The sequence below is a fragment of the Lygodium microphyllum genome, chromosome 10, assembly GCF_053477565.2.
Source record: "Lygodium microphyllum isolate KBCC chromosome 10, Lygodium_microphyllum_v1.1.10, whole genome shotgun sequence".
NCBI lineage: Eukaryota > Viridiplantae > Streptophyta > Polypodiopsida > Schizaeales > Lygodiaceae > Lygodium > Lygodium microphyllum.
Genome location: NC_141144.1, coordinates 94,954,304 through 94,973,118, shown reverse-complemented (window position 1 = coordinate 94,973,118; position 18,815 = coordinate 94,954,304). Strand labels below are relative to the sequence as shown.

The 18,815-nt window shown below is 41.6% G+C and overlaps 1 protein-coding gene across 1 annotated transcript in view; it reads right to left on the bottom strand.

Moving 5' to 3' along the window:
• Nucleotides 1–18,815, bottom strand: part of LOC148030302 (uncharacterized) — a 57,370-nt gene that overhangs the window by 17,172 nt on the left and 21,383 nt on the right. The window contains exon 3 of the mRNA XM_087686586.1: nucleotides 8,731–8,908. Within this exon, the coding sequence (XP_087542712.1) occupies nucleotides 8,731–8,908 (178 nt within the window). The remainder of the gene's footprint in view (nucleotides 1–8,730; nucleotides 8,909–18,815) is intronic.

The following is an 18,815-nucleotide window of genomic DNA, read 5'->3' as shown; positions in this document are numbered from 1 at the left end:
GGATTCCTATCCTGTGTCATCTATATTGATAACAAATCCCGATTCACTTGGGCATATGGGCTAAAGTCTAAGTTTGAAGTCTTCTCTTACTTCAAGACTTTTATTGCCATAGTGAAAAACCATGGCGATTTTCATATTCAAACCCTTCACACCAACAATGGACGTGAATATCTTTCCAAATAGTTTTCAAAGTATCTTGCATCTCAAGATATTCATCACTGATGCATCGTCCCTTACTCATGGAGATGGCAAGATGCGTGTTGAATAGTAAGAATTGACCTAGTTCTTTTTGGTTCAATGGGATTCTACGTGCCGCTTATGTTTTGAATACATGTCCCGACTCCCACAAGAGCTTTACGCACCATCATTGCTTATGAGGCATGGATTGGCTTCGAGCCTTCTCTCTCTCGTATGAGGACTTTCAGTTCATTGGTGTATGCTCATGTGCCTTCTCAAAAAAGGCACAAGTTGCATTATAAGAATGTTCCATACATATTTATTAGATAAAGCCAAGAGTACTGGCTTTATCGATCCTCCACATGCAAGATTATTGTTAGCCGAGATGTTATCTTCACTGAGAATGCTTCTCACCCCTTGCTGAACTGTCAAAAACAGCCTATTATTGATGCTTCAAACATCATTAACAACCTACTACCACTTTTCCATAATGGTTCCATGGTTGATCCTTCTACTTAGCCTTCATTTCCACCATATACAGATACATTACACCAGCCTATTCAGCTTGATTTACAGCCACAAGAGCAGCACGATACCTTGTCCCATGAGCAGCCCACTATTCATGATCACTTGGAGCAACAAGCATAGCGGCTAGAAACATCAAAAACATTCCAAAAGGAGACGTCAGAAACATGTTTCATAAGTTTCTTTCAAGAGGAGGCAAAATAAGAAACATGAGGCTGTTTATAAAGAATTTTTTGTAGCTTTATAATAGAGAAAGAGGTTTTAAAACTCCTTGGAACTCTCTCTTAAAAAAGAAATGTCAATTAAGCATAAATGATTATACATGAGAGTCAATTGAGAATAACACGTTACATGTCCACTATTGACTTATGTCCAAGTTTAGTCTTTAGGCAAGCTATATCATCATTCAAACTTCAAACATCATGATCCATGCATATCATACATAGAAATTTCACATTAACATGCTACATAGTTCATGTGCAATGTGGAATAAGTCAAGCTACAACATCATAATTCTGATTCCAAAACAAAATGACAAAATGTCAAATTTTGAAATGAATTATGATAGATCATACATAGCTTATAAATGAGACTAGAGTCCTATAATCAACTTTCAACACATGAATTGCTACTACAAGGATAGAGTCCAATAACTAAACAAATTATCCAAAAAGTAAGTCTCTCATCCAAAATCAACTTTGGCAGGTTGAGAAGCTGATGCTATCCGTGCATGACAAAGAAACAAGAGTGACGGGAGGAGTGTGGAAAAAGGGGAAAAAAAGACCACTTAAGGTCCCATAGCATCATGCAACATTTTACTAAAGAAGGGCTTCACTATTTTTTTGTCATAGAAACCTCTCGATTTTAACTCATAGAGACATTTCTTACTTTAAAAAACATTTTGAAAGATTCAAAACAAAGAAACGTGTTTCTTTGCTGCTATGGCAACAAGGGCTGAAATTCAACAAGCTAAAAGTAACTATTTGGGACAACAAGCAACCTCTTTCTTTGGTTGCCTGCACACAAGCCTCTACTCCACAAGGAACAAGTCAATCTTTTTGCATGTGCATTGGTGGCTACAGCATGCGATGAAGAATATTTATGCTATCAAGATGCTTTTTCAAATGATCATTGGATGGAAGCAATGAAGGTAGAATTTAATTCCATCCATCAGAATGACACTTGGAAGCTATGTGACTTGCCTCATGACAAGTGTGCAATAGGTATCCAATGGGTCTATAAAATTAAAAGAAAGATAGTTCTATTGATAAGTACAAAGCCCGCCTTGTTGCTAAGGGCTATGCCCAACAGCAAGGAATCAACTTTGAGGAGACCTTTGCCCTTTACCCCTACCTCTCACATTAGTACCATCAAGAGTATTATTGCCCTTGCTGCCCACTTTCATTCGGAGGTACATCAGCTGGACATCAAGATGGCATTTCTCCATGAATATCTCATTGAGGAGGTATATGTTTCTCAACCTCCAAGATTTGTAGTCAAAGTCTTTGAGCACAAAGTCTGTCTTCTCAAGTTGGCTTTGTATGGTTTAAAGCAAGCTCCACGAGCTTGCTATGCTTGCATACAATCTCATCTATTGCATTTTGGATTTTAGAATAGCCCTACTGAGGCCACTCTTTACATTTGACGTCAAGCATCTAACTTTATTATTCTTATACTTATGTTGATGGCATGCTTGCCACTGGGACCAATGCTGGTCAAATTGCAGCATTTAAGGCCAATTCATAGCAAACCTTTGCCATGACAAATATCGGTCTACTTCACTATTACCTTGTTAGAGATTGTCATCCCCTGGACAGGCATTTTCCTCAGTTAGGCTGTGAATATATGCAGTTTTCCAGCCAGGCAGTCATTCGAAAGTAGTTCGGTGTGCGGAGCAATGTTTTCATTTGTTAGTGCCACGTCAGCAGCCAGACATGCATGTTGTAGTCGGGCTGCCACGTGGCAGTCCAGTCGGACTGTGTAGTCCAGTCGGCCAGATTTCAGCACAGTCAACTGCATTTAATGCAACCGACCTGACAATTTTTTTACTTTTTCTTCAAGCTATAAATAGCCTACCACCAGCACACTCTCTCATTCTTGCAGTTGCAGATTTCAGGGCAGAGATCGGGCAGATTGCAGCAAACTTCGAGGTGTCCAACAAGGAGACATTGTCGAGGTCGAGATACGCAAACATATGGATTGCGCCCGTGTACATATATGCATTCATTTATATTCAGCATACTTTATACAGCAGATCTTCTTGTTCTTCTGTCTCTTTCTCTCTCTTTTTTTTTCGTAAATCTCTTTCTCTCTCTCTCTCTTCTCTCTATGTTCACCCTACTCTCTCAATCTTGGTCCCACGCTTCCGCATCACTGCGCTCTGACATACTTGGATATTCAATTTGCCACCATTGAGGGGGCATCATCATGAGACAATCCAAGTATATTGGACAGCTTCTTTAGCACTTTCACTTTGAGGATTGCAAGCCCCTACCTACTTCCTTGAAGCCTAATTTCAAATTCACTTTTGATGATGGTAGCGGATCCTTTGATACTACTTTATATCAGCAGGCTGTTGAATGCTTGATTTATCTATGTCACACAAGGCCTAATCTTTAGTTTGTTGTCTCCTAGTTGAGCATATCTATACACAATAGTTCCGTACTTCGTTGGCAGGCAGTGAAGCGTGCCTTTCGATAACTTAAATGCACCCACGGTCTTGGCCTTTTCTACAAGGCTAATTCTTCACTCTCTTTACATGGATATTCTGGCAGTGATTGGGCTTACTATTTAGATTCTCGTGCCTCTCATAGTGGCAATTGCTTCTTCTTGGGTACATCTCTTGTTTCTTGAGCAAGAAACAAACTACATTAGCTACTTCTAGTTGTGAAGCTGAGTACAAAGCAATGTTCATAGCCACAGTGGAGTGTGTTTGGCTCCGCAAGTTACTTGCATATCTTCATGTGCACTAAACGGCTCCTACACTTATCTACACTGACAACCAAAGTGCTTTGGCCAATGCACGGCACCTAGTGCCCCATGCCCACACAAAGCATATAGAAGTTCATTACCCTTATGTTCATGAGCGGGTGTCAATTGGAGAAATAGAGTTGTCTTATGTACCCACCAAAGACAATTTGGCATATCTTTTCATGAAGGCTCTTCCTCAACCAAAGTTCCAAGCTTTTCAACAAGCCTTGAACTTGATTCCATTTGTTCCATGATATATCATACTCCATACTATCATAGGTTGTTATATCCACTTGAATGAACTCGTGCAAACATGACATAATATTTTCTTTTATTTTCTAGGATTTTGTCATTGTTCCTATATTGGTCTAGACACCCATTTCATGGAGGGGAGTTTGTAGGCCATCTCATTGGCTACATGTTGACGCCCTTTGATCCATGAATCATTAGCATAGAAGTGCGGCATTTTCATTCTAATCGCCTTGAGCATTGTATTCTCTCTCTCATTAATACATCGCTTCTCATTTGTGATCAAGTCCTATTGTGCATCAATTAAATCTTTCATTCTCATTCATTCTTCATTAAATTATTCACACAATTGCTCCACACCTAGGCCAACAATCTTCTTGTGTCTCAAGTCTTTTATTACCATGGTGGAGAATGAAACCAACCTTCGTTCTTGGATAGGGTGGCAATTGACCTGATTTAACTTACATTACAGCAAGAAATAAATTTACAAATCTGAAAATTACACTTTATCCTATTGATCTTGAACAACCAACACCCAATTGGCCCCAAGAACTGACGCCCCTTGCAATATTTCTTTAACTTGTATTACTTGTACTTGTAGTATAAAGAGAAATCGGCTGATCTCTCTACAAATTCAACATAGTGGGCTGTGACAAATGACCAGCAGCAACTAGAATCAATTTGCCCCTTGGTTTGAGCACAATCTGGTGTTCAAGCTCTTGCATGCAAGTCCAATCAAATGTGAATGGGAACAATCTTCAAATCAGCTACAAATTCTTCATCCACAACTTCTGCTCTAATCACAAGGCCTTCAATCAATGACAATGGTTCTCAAGGTGGCTGAGAAACCCTAATTTCTGCTGTAAATTAGGGTTTTCATATCAAATGTATATGTTGTCAACCAAGAACTGCTGAGAATTGCTCAGAATGACTAAGGGAGGTGTCAAAGAGATAAGAGATGGATGACAAGAGAGAAAATTCAAATTTCTACTGTCACCTGATCTAGGACAGCATTAATTGTTGTTGCTTGCTGCCAAGGACCTCCCAAATTCTGTCACCAGCCCCAAACAGCTGTAACCTACAACCTCTGGTCCCTAGAATGTTGTCACCTAGTGCTGATAGGCCCCTAGTGGCTGCTATTGCTCCAGGTCAGCTCCTAATTGGCTGGAATCCACTCTCCCAACAGCTGCCCACCTCTAAAATGGCCAACCTCAACCTCCACCAGCCCCAAACAGCCTACATTCACATGGCAAGCTCTCTCACAAGCTGCCAAGTGGCACAACTTCCAAATTGAAACTCAAAGAGGACCCCACACAATTATTTAATAAGTGATGGAAAGGCCATAGTGCACGCATCTACATGGCCAATGTCTAATTCCAATCACATAAGTTTTTACTAGTTTTTAACATATTTTACTTTTTCTAATATTATTTTAATTTTTTAGAAAAATAAATAGGATTAAAAAGTCCCCCTTGGTGTCGACGTCAAGGATGATGCAGTCAATTCGAGCACTTGTGACAACATCACCAACCTAGCAATGACTGGATACTTGGCATGCCATTTTCCACCCAATGTCCAAGGCAAGCACCCAAGCAATCTTGAACCCATCGCTAGATGTCTCAATTTGATTATAGAAGGTGCCAAATAAAAAGCCCCAGCGTCAGAGAAGAAATTTCATCAAATTTCGATCGGAATTGAATATCTCCAAGTTGCCAGTGAACTGCCCATAGCAAGAAAGAGATTTGACCTTGATTGAGCAAGGTTAGTTACAAAACCTATTTGACTATGTGTCGAGATGGCAAGCCAAGGTGTCCTCATGATGATGTGGATGTTGGTAAGTGGGTCGACATGTGGCACACTGCAGCATGATAGAAACAAGTGACATGGAGACGAAGCAACAAGACCACACCAATGCAAAGGCGATTGAGTCGAGCTGGTGGCTTATGACCATCGTGTGGACATTACTACCTATGTCCTAGAGTGGAAGTTAAAGGCAACGAGCAAATCCAATTAGTAGTGAAGCAAAAGCTACTCGATTGTCAAATGGAGAGTGAGTGGCTAGACAAAAGAGGCAGTGCACAAGTGCAGCACTAGCGGAGCCAACAACTTAACTAGGGCAACAAAAATGAACTAGACAAATCTGGGTAGTGTCAAACATGCCCCACAAGAGCAAGTGCCAAGGAGCAACGGGTCTTCTTCTTCTTTTGCACACCATTAATAGATCTTTCACACCTCAATACCATTGTCACATTAAGGAGCTCATAAATGTGACCTGCGTCTAAGGCAGATGGAACCCTATGGCGAAAAGAGAACTTAGGGAGGCTTGTGGGGGGTGGGGGAGAGAGAGAGAAAGAGAGAGTTGCACATACACCAACATTAATAAGATAGATGAATGATAACAAGATGATTCATTAAAGTACAACTAATAAGGTTTAAACATATAGGTTGAAGTATCCACCTGCACTTTCGACCCTTACTTAATGCTAAGTGGTGTAAAAGGTGTTTACGCCTAGACACGCACTTTTACACACACTAATGTGTGTTCACAGACAGAGATGAATAATTACATACACAAGGACGAATAAGAACCAACAAAGCAAACACGTCAAGGGTTCAACAATTTCAGCATAGTCCTTAAGAACTTAAAGAGGAAACCAACAAAACCCAAAAATGATTTAACATGCCTAACGGTCAGAAAAACAAGCCAATCAAGGACTGCTCTTCCCTTTTAAAGATTAATCCTAATGTCATCATCCAAGATGACAAAGCCAAGGTACAAAAGCTCAACAAACAAAAAAACTCATACTTGAATAGCTTTGCAAACAACTGCACTCATCTTAAGAGGCATTAAACTATGCACAAGTGGTCGACATGTTCCTCCGATGACTTACTACAAATAAGTATGTCATCGAGGAGACAACTATCTACTTTCCAAAATATGAAAAAAAGCAAATTTGGAATGTTCCAGGAGCATTAGTTGACCCAAAAGGTAGGACCAAAAACTGATAGTGCGCTACAACAACAAAAAACAAACTTGAATCCTTTTTAATGAATTTGCATAATCAATTATCAATTGAATTTGTTTCCTTTGAAAATTAACAGATATCTAGAAAAGTGTGTTAGAGCTAGCCGCCGATAATGACTGATAGCAGGTTATGGTGTATGGGTTAGAAGAAAGATAGTACATACTTTCACTATATCATCCGACTAGGGTGCTTGTGACCAAAACTTACACATATCAAGATTAGACTCACACACAGAAAGGACTAATGCTTTGGATTGTTGGCTAGATCCACCGTAAAAGACAGTTATGATCAACAAGATGGCATGATCATGGAAAGTTCATAAAATCTGCATATGTAGGTTGAAAGTTTAGAGGCCTCATATCTTTACGCAAAAAACTCGTATGAGTTCTAGAACAGTTTTTGTAATGATGAAGTATAGCATCAAGGACGCTTTCAAACGTACTTCCTAGAAATGCTTATGAGATAGTCGGTGGTTGAGGAGGGTCTCATACTTCCCCTGTAAAGTAGAGAGGAATAAAATAACTATCATAAAAGAGCCCACACTCAAAGGTGTCATCGGGGTATTTTATGATGGGCAATCAATCAATTAAGGACATCACCTACTGTATAAGGTGGAGATGCGTGATACAATCTTCATCATCAATTAAGGACATCACCTACTGTATAAGGTGGAGATGCGTGATACAATCGTCATCATCAATTAAGGACATCACCTACTGTATAAGGTGGAGATGTGTGTATAAGGCTGGCTCATGTACAGTTGAGACCTCAAGGCTCTACCCAACTACCAAGTGCTAGAACCTACAATGTCACAATCAAAGATGTGGGAGGTTATTGGCAACCTCACAATGTGGCACATCTAGAAAGCCGATGCCAGCTGATCTTCAGCCGCAAGAGTCTTTCAGCATATGCCACTTGAGCATCCCTTCAAGCCTGTTTTTCACCCTATATGCTGGCAAAGTCAAACCCCAGTGTTGTCACTGTCCTCCACCATGGCTTCTTTTCCCCATCCATCCAAGACCGCCCTGAGACTTGCATTCAACTCCAGCTACTCTATTGTAATTTGTTGTATTTTCTTGTAAGTAATAATTAACCACACCTTTTTTCACAGCAAAAAACAAATCATAGGAACATAATCCCTTGCCCTTGGTGCCGACATAGCTCTTACCCCTGCTGCCTCCAAAACTGTACAACCACATTACAGCACATTCTTGTCAAAAAAGCATAATCTCTTGTCAGTGGCCTCTGAGTGAACAAACAGGCATTACAGTGAGCTAGCAAGCACAGTACCATGTATGTTGCAGCGTAAGTGATAAGACCCTAAAAAGGCCATCTATGAAGTGGCACAAAATGTGGACGACTTTGAAGGAATGACATGTGTCATCCAAGGGATAAAAAAGCCCTTTGAATCAAACTTTGACAGTGACTTACTAGACTAGATAAGGAATAATTCAAATTTCTTACACACCCAAAATAGGAGAGGATTCAAAGACATATATGTGTTCAGGTAAAAGGGGAAACACACTTAAAAATGGAACTTAGTCCAGCGACTTCGCAGAGGGGAAGAGTTCAGCCAAGGAGGTCTAGAAAGGACAATGCACATGCTCAAGTTTGCTACGTCATGAAAGGACATGATGCATGCATGCATAGTGTATGAAATGCAAACACTATATTGAGACAGTTAAACTGTAAGGTAAAAAGTGGAGCAACATCAGCACTATGAAAGGCAGAATTTCAGAAAAGATTCAACAACGGCTAACAGCCTTAGAATAACGTCCCACACCTTTGTCCTTGACAATGCGTCTAGAGACTTCATTGAGTATCTCAGCAATTTGTATATCATCCAACTGTGAAACTTTCCTTAGATGAATAAAATCTGCCACCATATCTGGGTTAAAAGGCCTCTCATTCAATGCGTAACGAATGTACTTCCGCAGAACTTCTTGGGTATCAAAGTTAGTCTGTAATCAAAGAAAGCAAACTTCAGTAACCCAGAGAATCTTATGATAGAATATCTTTGAATATCAGATCTCTAAATCTAGTAACAGAAAGATAGAAACCTCATACCACAAATGGAATTAGTAGTTCCAACTGGTGTAGGTTTGGCTCACACAACATAAGCTCAAAGCATCAATATCTCCTAGACAAACATCTAATTTATAGAATCGTGTACCTAGTGCACAAGACCAAAACGAGCAATCAAAGTGGTGAAAATGTAACTGATAGCATAAATTTCTCCTGGGCAAAAACCTGATTTACACAATCTTTTGGCAAGGCCAATCTCATCTAGAATAACTTCATCCTCATAAGCTACAGCTGGTTCTAAAGTCTTTGGCTCCCAATTGCACTGCGATAATTTCAAATAGGGAAACTTTGCTTTGCTTTCTGCTTTTTCTTTCAATAACTAATGAACACCCCACTGAGCCACCATCTTTCATAAGCCTTGATCCTTTTTTTACATTCCATTTATCTTTGAAGAAGAAAGTTCCATCAGATCTAAAGAATGGAGGTCCTTCTTACATTGTGGGTTTTCTTTCTAGTACGGAGGGTTTTCTTTCTCTTTTGCTTGGATAATTGGGTGTCTTGATCGTTCAAGAATGAGCTTTCAATTCAGTAAAGGCTGTCAACAGCAGACATGGAGACTTTATAATTGCTTTTGCGTGAGATTCGGTAGCACCACCTGAAGTTTGATTAGACGACCATGCAAATTCAGGTCCCCCACTCAGAATTGGATGACCCTTTTCCAAAGTTCAATAATCATTGCTCAAACAACCCTTTGGAGGTTCTCATCAAGATAACCCCACTACATCCAACATACCTCTTGGTCATCTGAAAGTTATGTAAAGAAACACCCCAACATACAAACACAAATACAATCATACGACAAAGCACAAATTGAACAAAACATAGTTAGGGTTAGGGTAATTCAGAGACAATGAACATAGTGAAGATCTGAAATGAATGAATTTGAATAATATAATGCTCATGCAGCAAACACACTATGCAGTGAACGAATACTATACCCCAAACTCGTGTCTAGAGGACCGAGGCAAAGGTAATGAGCTGAAGAGAGTGTCATACTCTTGATGGATCCTGAAACGCAACAAGGCAACCTCCAAGATGTCTCGCAACAATGCACACAACAGTAGATGTCGGATCTAAGTACATGGAGCAGTGAGAAGAGAGGGAACTGCAAATGCAACAATTGGTGATGATGTGGCAAGCTATACAATAGCCATCAAACCAAAATGCAGCAATCGCTACAATCACAGAGGGTAGGATGGCAGCTAGCAACAATAGGGAGAGTGTGCAACAGCATGCGTCAAGGCTGGACAATACCAGTCAATGGCTGAAATAGTCCAAAGCTACATGGAGAGGCTGAGAAACAAACGCCGATCAATGGTAGACAAGATGGGGCAACTTCGACCAAGATGTCCTCTGCGAATGGGGTGTGGGCAACGAACCTAGACCACCTGTGAGAACGAAGCTGGCAGCAGTAGGACCTTGAGCGGGATGGCACCGGCTGACAGTGGCTGAACAAAATCCGCGCGTATGAGTTGCTCTGATACCAAATGTTGGAAAATGGCAGCCAGCTATGGAGAGAGAGGGAAGAGAGAGAATGATAGCAAGAGAGTGAGCTGAAGCAAAAAGAGAAGAGTGTACTTGCTAGAATGAAAGATAGAGTGAAAGTATAACTTATGTTTAGGCCAAGGGTTGACCTAACCAGCTTCCACCAACTACCTAGAGTTAGGTTTATCTTACTCTAGAGCCTAGTGTCACTACTTTAAGTTTCTAAGACACTAGATGTACACACCTTACATTGACACTTTAATAAGTGTCCACACCACACAAATTACATTGGGCGCTGCCCATAGAATCAGCAAATTCTAACGAATCTTAGTAGGCAAGGCGGCAGCTAGTAGGTCCAACACAACAGCTGCCTACCACGTGGCAGCTGGCAACAGCAAGGAGAGTGTGCAACAACAGGCCTCAAGGCTGGACAGTACCAGTCAATGGCTAAAACAGTCCAAATCTGCGTGGAGAGGCTGAGAAACAAGAGCCACTAGAGGGTAAACAGATTGGGGCAGCTTCGGCTGATGTCCTCTACGAACGAGATGTGAACAGCGAAGCTAGAGCGCCTGAAACCTACAAAAACGAGATTGGCTTAATGGGAGGGCAAGCTATATATGTATAGAAAGTTTGGGGCCTCCCAAAATTAGGGTTTTACATGTGGAACACTAAAACTCTCATGAACCATTCCTGGTTTAAAAGAATGGTTAAATTTTATTAATTAAGTTGAGTTTTGGGGTTGTTTAGTTAAAGCTAGTGGTAACTTAGCTCAACACCCCCTCTCAAATCCAAAAGGCTAGCACCCCTTGAGGTATATTTTTAACTTTTATTATAAATGGATAGAGTATAACTAAGATCCTCTAATCCCCTCCGCTAACCCAAGTACCTCTTGCTGTCAAAACTGACCAACAAGCCTTCAAACCAATTTGCCCAATGGTCTACTAGGGGGATTGACCTTCACTTACTCCTTGAAAGACAAATTAAGCCCCAAATCTCATATGGGCTAGTTAGCTTCTTGAATCTTCCTAAAATTCTTTAATTTGAAAGAAAATTAAGCCCCAAATGTAATATGGACTAGCCTCTTGAATCTCCCTAAAATTCTTTCATTTCAATTGCTGAAATTCAAGTTTTAGGCCCTCGATTTTGAGCATGCATCTCGAGGTGGCTATCAAACCCTAATTTCTACTGTAAATTTGGATTTACACCAGAGATTGACTGAAATCTCTTTCTCTGATAACTCCAACTATTAGAAAATGCTGAGAGGAGTTGAGAAATGGTTAGAGAATGAGAGAGAATGCTGAAGACAGAGAAAATTCAAAGTTTCATCCCAAGAAAGGCTGAAAAACTACTCTTGTTCTACTCAAACAGCAATGAAAACTCTCAGCTACAACTTAGCACCATAAAAAAGTTTGTTACCCCTCCTATATGCTATCATCTACACTAGAAGGACCTTGGCTTGCTGTCACCTGCACCTAGAGAGCTCCAAACTATTGACACCTACTTTAGGATTGATCCTTGGTGGCTACAAATCACATCAATAACATATTCTTGCTCTCTAATAGCCTCCTCTCTCACAATGGCTAGAATTGACTTCCATCAACCCCTAAGACTACAAGTCTTGCCATGTGGCTGCCTTCTAATCCATTTTCCAACATTATCCAACTTATTAAGTTAATTTTCAAAATATTAACTTTGAAAATCAATTTAATAATAATTATAATACCCAAAAAAATAATTCCACCAATCAATAATTACCAATTTGTCTTCCAAGCATTCCTAAGTAGTTATCAACCCTTAGATCAACATTAATTAATTAACTCTGGTCTCTAATATCACCACTAACATTAGTGGCCAATAAATTCCTCTAGGCCAAAATCTAGCACTGGGTACCGCCTAGTACATGTCACAAACATAACTTATTACAATTTTTGCCTTTGGCACCAACAATTGATACTTCAGGGTCCTAGGTCCCACATTGTGAAATAATTAACTTCCACCTCATATATGCAAGTCACATTAGTACATTTGATTAACTTTTAATATAATGCTAAGCAAAGTAATATTTCACGTCCTCGTGACAAACCATCCCCTTGAGATCCTTGCAATCGTCCTTAATTGCAATGCAATGTATTATCCAAGCTGACCATTGCTATCTACAATAATCTAGCGTCTATTTCCAGTCTACCACACACTGTTCGGAGCTGATTTCAATATATTGACTCCTACTGCTGTTTTTTCCTACGTTTTTAGTCTTTCTCTCTCCTGCAGCCTGCGTTTTTAGTATTTCTCTCTCCTCACCTGTGTTTCTAGTCTTTCTATCTCCTCACCTATGTTTTTCTATTGGTTACAACCTCTTACTATTGGTCGCATCCTCCTCCCACTGGCAACTCACTTCCAGCCCTTCCACTGCCCTCCCACCTTTTGAGGCGGACATTGTGGTTCATGCTTCACACTACCCTCACACCCCTTGAGACGAACATTGCGGTTCATGGTTCATGGTGGCTAACCTCTTCCTTTTTCAACAAGGCACATTGGTATCCATGGCTTCTTTACCAACAAATGACCAAACTACTGGGTGTTCCTACTATGGCATCACCGGACACACCACCGATGCTTACTGACTTCGACCTTTGCTCCCCACCCCCCTGGAGTATATGCGTCTTCCACCAGGCACTCCTTGTGTCACCTCTTCTTTCTGGGCCACAGAGAACGTTCTACATCGGCTATCAAAGTACTATGCTCAAGGCAATAAGACGCATCCAATGCACACTAAGTCCTTCCGAGCACATGGAGGGTCGATTGGCGCTACAACCTCTTGGAGATCGTCGCAATGCCAGCAGCAGTCTTCTCCCACCTATTTTCGAATACAGAGGCTACCATGGCCCACGGTTCTGCAGTCTGCTCCATAGAGAGAAAACGATTGTTTGATATCGTCTCCTCGTCAGTCCGCTCCTTTGAGAGACAGTAGTTGCTAGACTCCTTTCTCTTCTTCGGCTACCCAATCCGCTCCACTGAGAGACAGCAACTGTTGCCCACCTATTGCTCATTCTAACTCCCGCCCTTCCCCACCCTCGACTACTTAAGTTCAAGAGGCTACCTCTCGGAGCTCTTCGGCACCCCAGATACCTTCTTCGGCACGACCGGCAACACTTCCTTCATCATCACATATTTCAGAGTCCGTGATCCATGAGTTTTTGGATTCCCTATCTACTTCAGAGGGGGATGTTATTTCTTTGCCCTCAGAGGCGGAATCTACTTCTTCGACTTCCGCAGGGGCCCCTCCACCTCCCACCTCAGAGAGGAATCCTACTCCACATGATGTTCTTCACCCATCCTCTACTTTCTTGGGGTGGCTGTCTTCGACCAGTCATCTCTTCTACTGATACCCAGGATCCTCAGGTACCACCTCAATTGGAACCTCGAAGGTTCAGTCGCGACTTGGTGACGAGGCCTTCGTCTTCCTTCCAGCATGGATGCACAAAGCTAGTAGCTTCTCTCCCAAGGTTGAGTTTCGGGTTCTCCATTTCACTTTGTCTCCTATTCTTTACTGCAAGTTACCTTTCAGGTGGAAATCTTGGATATTCAAGATTTTCTACCTCCTATGCATTGCATGATTTCATCATCTTTGTACTAGGGCACTTGGGCAAGTGAACAATTTCCCTACGAGGGGCACTGTCCAAGTGGCACCTGCTACATGAGCATTCTTCAGCATGTAGCATTGTATCTCCACCTCACTCTTCTCTTGTTCTCCTTTTTGGGTATGAGAGGGGGTGTTGAGAAACCCTTCACACACAATATGCATTTATTGTGTTCCTGCATTTTGCATATAGGGTTTACAGCCCCAAAAAGGGGCTCCATCCTAGACTGACTCTGCCTTTTTATAGGCCACTCTCTCATTCATTCCCCACGGCTGATTCATTCAATCCGTCACCTCTTCTCTCCAACCTCTCCATACCCTCACACCCCTTCAGGAGAACATTGCGGTTCGTGGTTCGTGGTTCGTGGCTCAACCGCTACCCGACGGCGGCTCTTCCTCAGAAGACCCCGTATGAGGTATTCTTTGGCTCTCGGCTTGTTATTTTCCACTTCAAAGTCTTCGAGTGTCCTGTCTACACACACACGCCTAATGATAAGATAGAAAAGCTCTCCCCGGGTTGATCTCCTTAATTTTGTCAGATATTCCTCTGAAGCAAAAGCCTATCATTTGTTCGATCCTTGGATAAATAAGATAATCATTCACAGGGACGTCGATTTTTACGAGAGAGATATCGTACAGTCCTCTGTACTGGATTCCAATCTAATTCCTCCTTCCACATCATTGGAGCTCACGCCTACTGAGCCTAGTTTACTTCTTGCTTCTGACATTCTTGCGGATTCTTCAACTCCTATGCCCTCTCCGCGAGACCCATTACCTCGCTGATACCAATAGACCATGCGGGATTCGGGGATCTTACCACCGGATTTCACTCCAAAGGGACCTAGAAGATATGCCTGGCTTGCTCCTCATGCATCATTTGCGTCGTTGTTTACAGTCGATTACATAGCGCATTTTGAGCTGGATACATGGCAGGATGCTTTTCAGCACCCTCAATGGCAAGAGGCCATGGAGAAGGAGCTAGAGTGTATTGACCAAAATGAGACTTGGAGATTGGTGGATCATACGAGCCACAAGAAAGTCATCGGGACAAAGCTAGCCGCTCACCACGGTTGGCCGATATATCAAATGGGTATCAAGAGTGCCTTCCTGAATGGTTATCTCGGGGAGGAAGTCTATGTGGAGCAACCACCAGGCTTTTCTTTTGGGAACCTGTGGAATAAAGTATTCCGCTTGCAGAAAGCTCTTTATGGGTTGAAAAAGCACCGCGGTCTTGGTTCCATAGGATGGATAAGTTCTTACAAACTCATGGATACTATTCTACCCCTTATGACCCGAACTTATGTGTTCGATCTACTGTAGAGGAGATCAACTATATCCTGTTGTATGTTGATGACTTACTCGTCACAGGCTCAAATTTTGCTGCCATCGCAAAGATTAAGGCAAAGCTTAGTTCTATCTTTAAGATGACAGACCTTGGTTTGTTATCTTATTTCTTGGGGATGGAGCTAGTTTGATCTGGGGGCTGTATTTTTGTGTCACAGCAGAACTACGCACTTCAACTTGTGGAACAGTATACTATGGATCAAACACGGCCACCGGCCACGCCTCTTGATCCTCCTGTCCACTTGTCGAAGGATACCCTAGGTCATGTTGGACTGTAAGGCCACAGCTTAGAGAGTTTGAGTTCGAACAGGAGCGTATGAGTATGACGGCTGGAGAGAGTGTGAGCAAAGTGAAAGTACGAGAAGATAAGAGTATACCAGCAATGTGTTGATACACAAAGAATAAAATGTATTTATACTTACGGCCCGTAAAGGGTGCGTTCACATGTACAATGTGCGTGTGTTATATACACAAGAGGTTACCGGGCCTTTATATCCCAACAACCTCCCACTTAAAGGTCTGATATGAACCTCTAGCTAACCAACTCCCACTAGTCGAATACAATGCTCGTGTTGAGCTCTGCTTAGACTTTTAGTGAGAACATCTGCAGGGTTATCTTGTGTTTTAATCTTGGTCAATGTGATTTGACCATCTTCCAGAATCTGTCTGATGAAGTGATATCGTACATCTATATGCTTTGTGCGTGAATGATATATAGCATTCTTAGCCAGATACACTGCACTCTAGCTATCACATCCCAAAACTGCAGTATCCATTGACATGCCGAGATCATCTACAAGTCTGCTCAACCATATAGCTTCCTTAGAAGCTTCAGTAGCTGATATGTATTCAGCTTCATTGGTACTTAGTGCAACAATGTTTTGCAACCTGGAACACCAAGAAACAGCCCCACCAGCAACTATAAAGACATACCCGCTGGTGGACCTACGAGTGTCCAAGTCACCTGCCATGCCTGCATCACAATAACCTTATAAACTAAGTGCACCCTGCCCATAGCAAATACTTTTTCTTTGTGCACCCTTAAGGTATTGAAAAATACACTTGACAGCCTCCCAATGTGCTTTGCCAGGATTTGACATAAACCTGCTAACAACTCCCACTGCAAGAGCAATGTCTGGAGGAGTAGCAACCATAGCATACATAAGAGAGCCACAAGCTGATGCATAAGGAACTCCCTTCATAGCATTTGCTTCCACGTCATCTTTCGGGCTGTTGGCTTTGCTAAGCTTGAGATAAGGAGGTAAGGGTATCCCAAAAGGCTTAGCTTCAACCGTGTCAAATCTGTCCAGTATCTTTCCAATGTACTTTCCTTGAGATAAAAACAGCAATTTCTGCATTCTATCTCTACGAATCCTCATGCCCAAAATATGCTCTGCATTCCCCAAATCTTTCATGGAGAAGGCTGATTTCAGCTGATTTTTGAGAGCATCCAAACTAGTCTTCCTTTTCCCAGCTAGTAACATATCATCCACATACAAAACAAGTATGATGGGGCTGCCATCTGTATCCTTTTTCATGTACAAGCAATGATATGCATGGTTGCGTATAAACTCATGAGATAGCATAAAGGCGTCAAACTTTTTGTACCATTGCCGTGGTGCTTGCTTCAACCCATACAAACTGTGTTTTAGTTTACACACCATTTGCTCTTTTCTAGGAACTACAAAGCCCTCGGGCTGTTTGATGTAGATTTCCTCATCAATGTCACCATGCAAGAAAGTTGTTTTTACATCCATTTGATATAGCTCTAAATCCAAAACAGCAGTAAGAGCAAAAAGCACACGTAAAGTGGTCATCTTCACAACAGGTGAGAAGACCTCTTGAAAGTCAATTCCTTTCTTTTGTGCATAACCTTTGGCAACTAGCCTTGCCTTGTACTTGGGTTTCCCATCAATTATCTTGACTTTGTACACCCATTTGTTTGGAAGTGGCTTCCTTCCCTTAGGTAATGACACAAGATCCCAAGTATCATTTGCATATAGAGATTTAATCTCTCCCTGCATAGCTAGCTCCCACTTACTGTTAAACTCACATGACTTGGCCTCTTTGTATGTAAGAGGCTCACCCTCATCTGTAAGCATCACATAATGCAAGGAGGGGTCAAACCTATGCGGTTGCCTTCTTACGCGTGTAGACCTGTGTACCCAATGATCAACATTGTCAAGAATTGGGTCTACATCAAGAGGTATATTATTTTCAGCATTCATTTGCTGCTGTAAACCATTTTCAGCATGCTGTGCATGCTGTACAGCACCTTCATTTTCATTTCCAACACTTGCATTTTCATAATCAGCAAGCCTATCTTGCTGTCCATGACCTCCTTGTCCTTCTATTTGCTGTCCATCATCATCTGGCTCAAAAGTAACTGGCTGATCATCAGTTTCAGCCTGTGGTACAGCACCTTGAGGCTCATTTTCTGAAGTTATGGGTGGCTGTAAACTCTGAAATTTCACCTTTTTCAGATCTTCATTAGAGGCTAACGAGCCTTTCAGCAATTTTGCCTCATTAAACACAAAATTACGACTGCGAATAATTTTCTTGGACTGAGGTAACCACACTCTGTAGCCAAATTCACCCTCATCACCATAACCCATGAAAATGCCTTTGGTGGATTTTGGGTCAAGTTTGTTCCTCCGCTCATCCCTAACATGTACGAAAGCATCACAGCCAAATATACGTAGATGGTTATATGAGGCCGATTTGCCAAACCAAACCTCCTCAGGGATGCCATTATTTAAGGACCTATTTGGAGAGCGGTTGCAAATGTGAACCGCGGTTTTGAGTGCCTCTCCCCAAAATGCATGAGGGAGATTGGCAGTGGACAGCATGCACCACACTCTTTCACATAAAGTCTTGTTATATCTTTCAGCCACCCCATTTGAAGAAGGACTGTAAGGGGCTGTAAGCTCCCTCTTAATACCATGTAAGTCACAAAATGACTTAAATTCAGTCGATGTAAACTCACCCCCATTATCAGTTCTCAAGCATTTCCGCTTTCTATCTATCTGAGTGGTCACAAATGCATGAAAAGTTTTAAAAACAGCAAACACTTCACTTTTCTTTTTCAGCAAATACACCCAAATCTTCTTGGAACAATCATCAATAAAGGAGACAAAATATGCAGCTCCACCCAATGATTTCACGGGCATACTACATACAACAGAATGCACTAAGTCCAAGACATTGGACTTACGAGAGGCACCAGAGTAAAGGGATTTTTTATTTGCTTTCCAAACTGACACTCATTACAAAAATCAAGTTTAGAGCCTTTTCCATCAACCCTCTTCAGAGAGGTA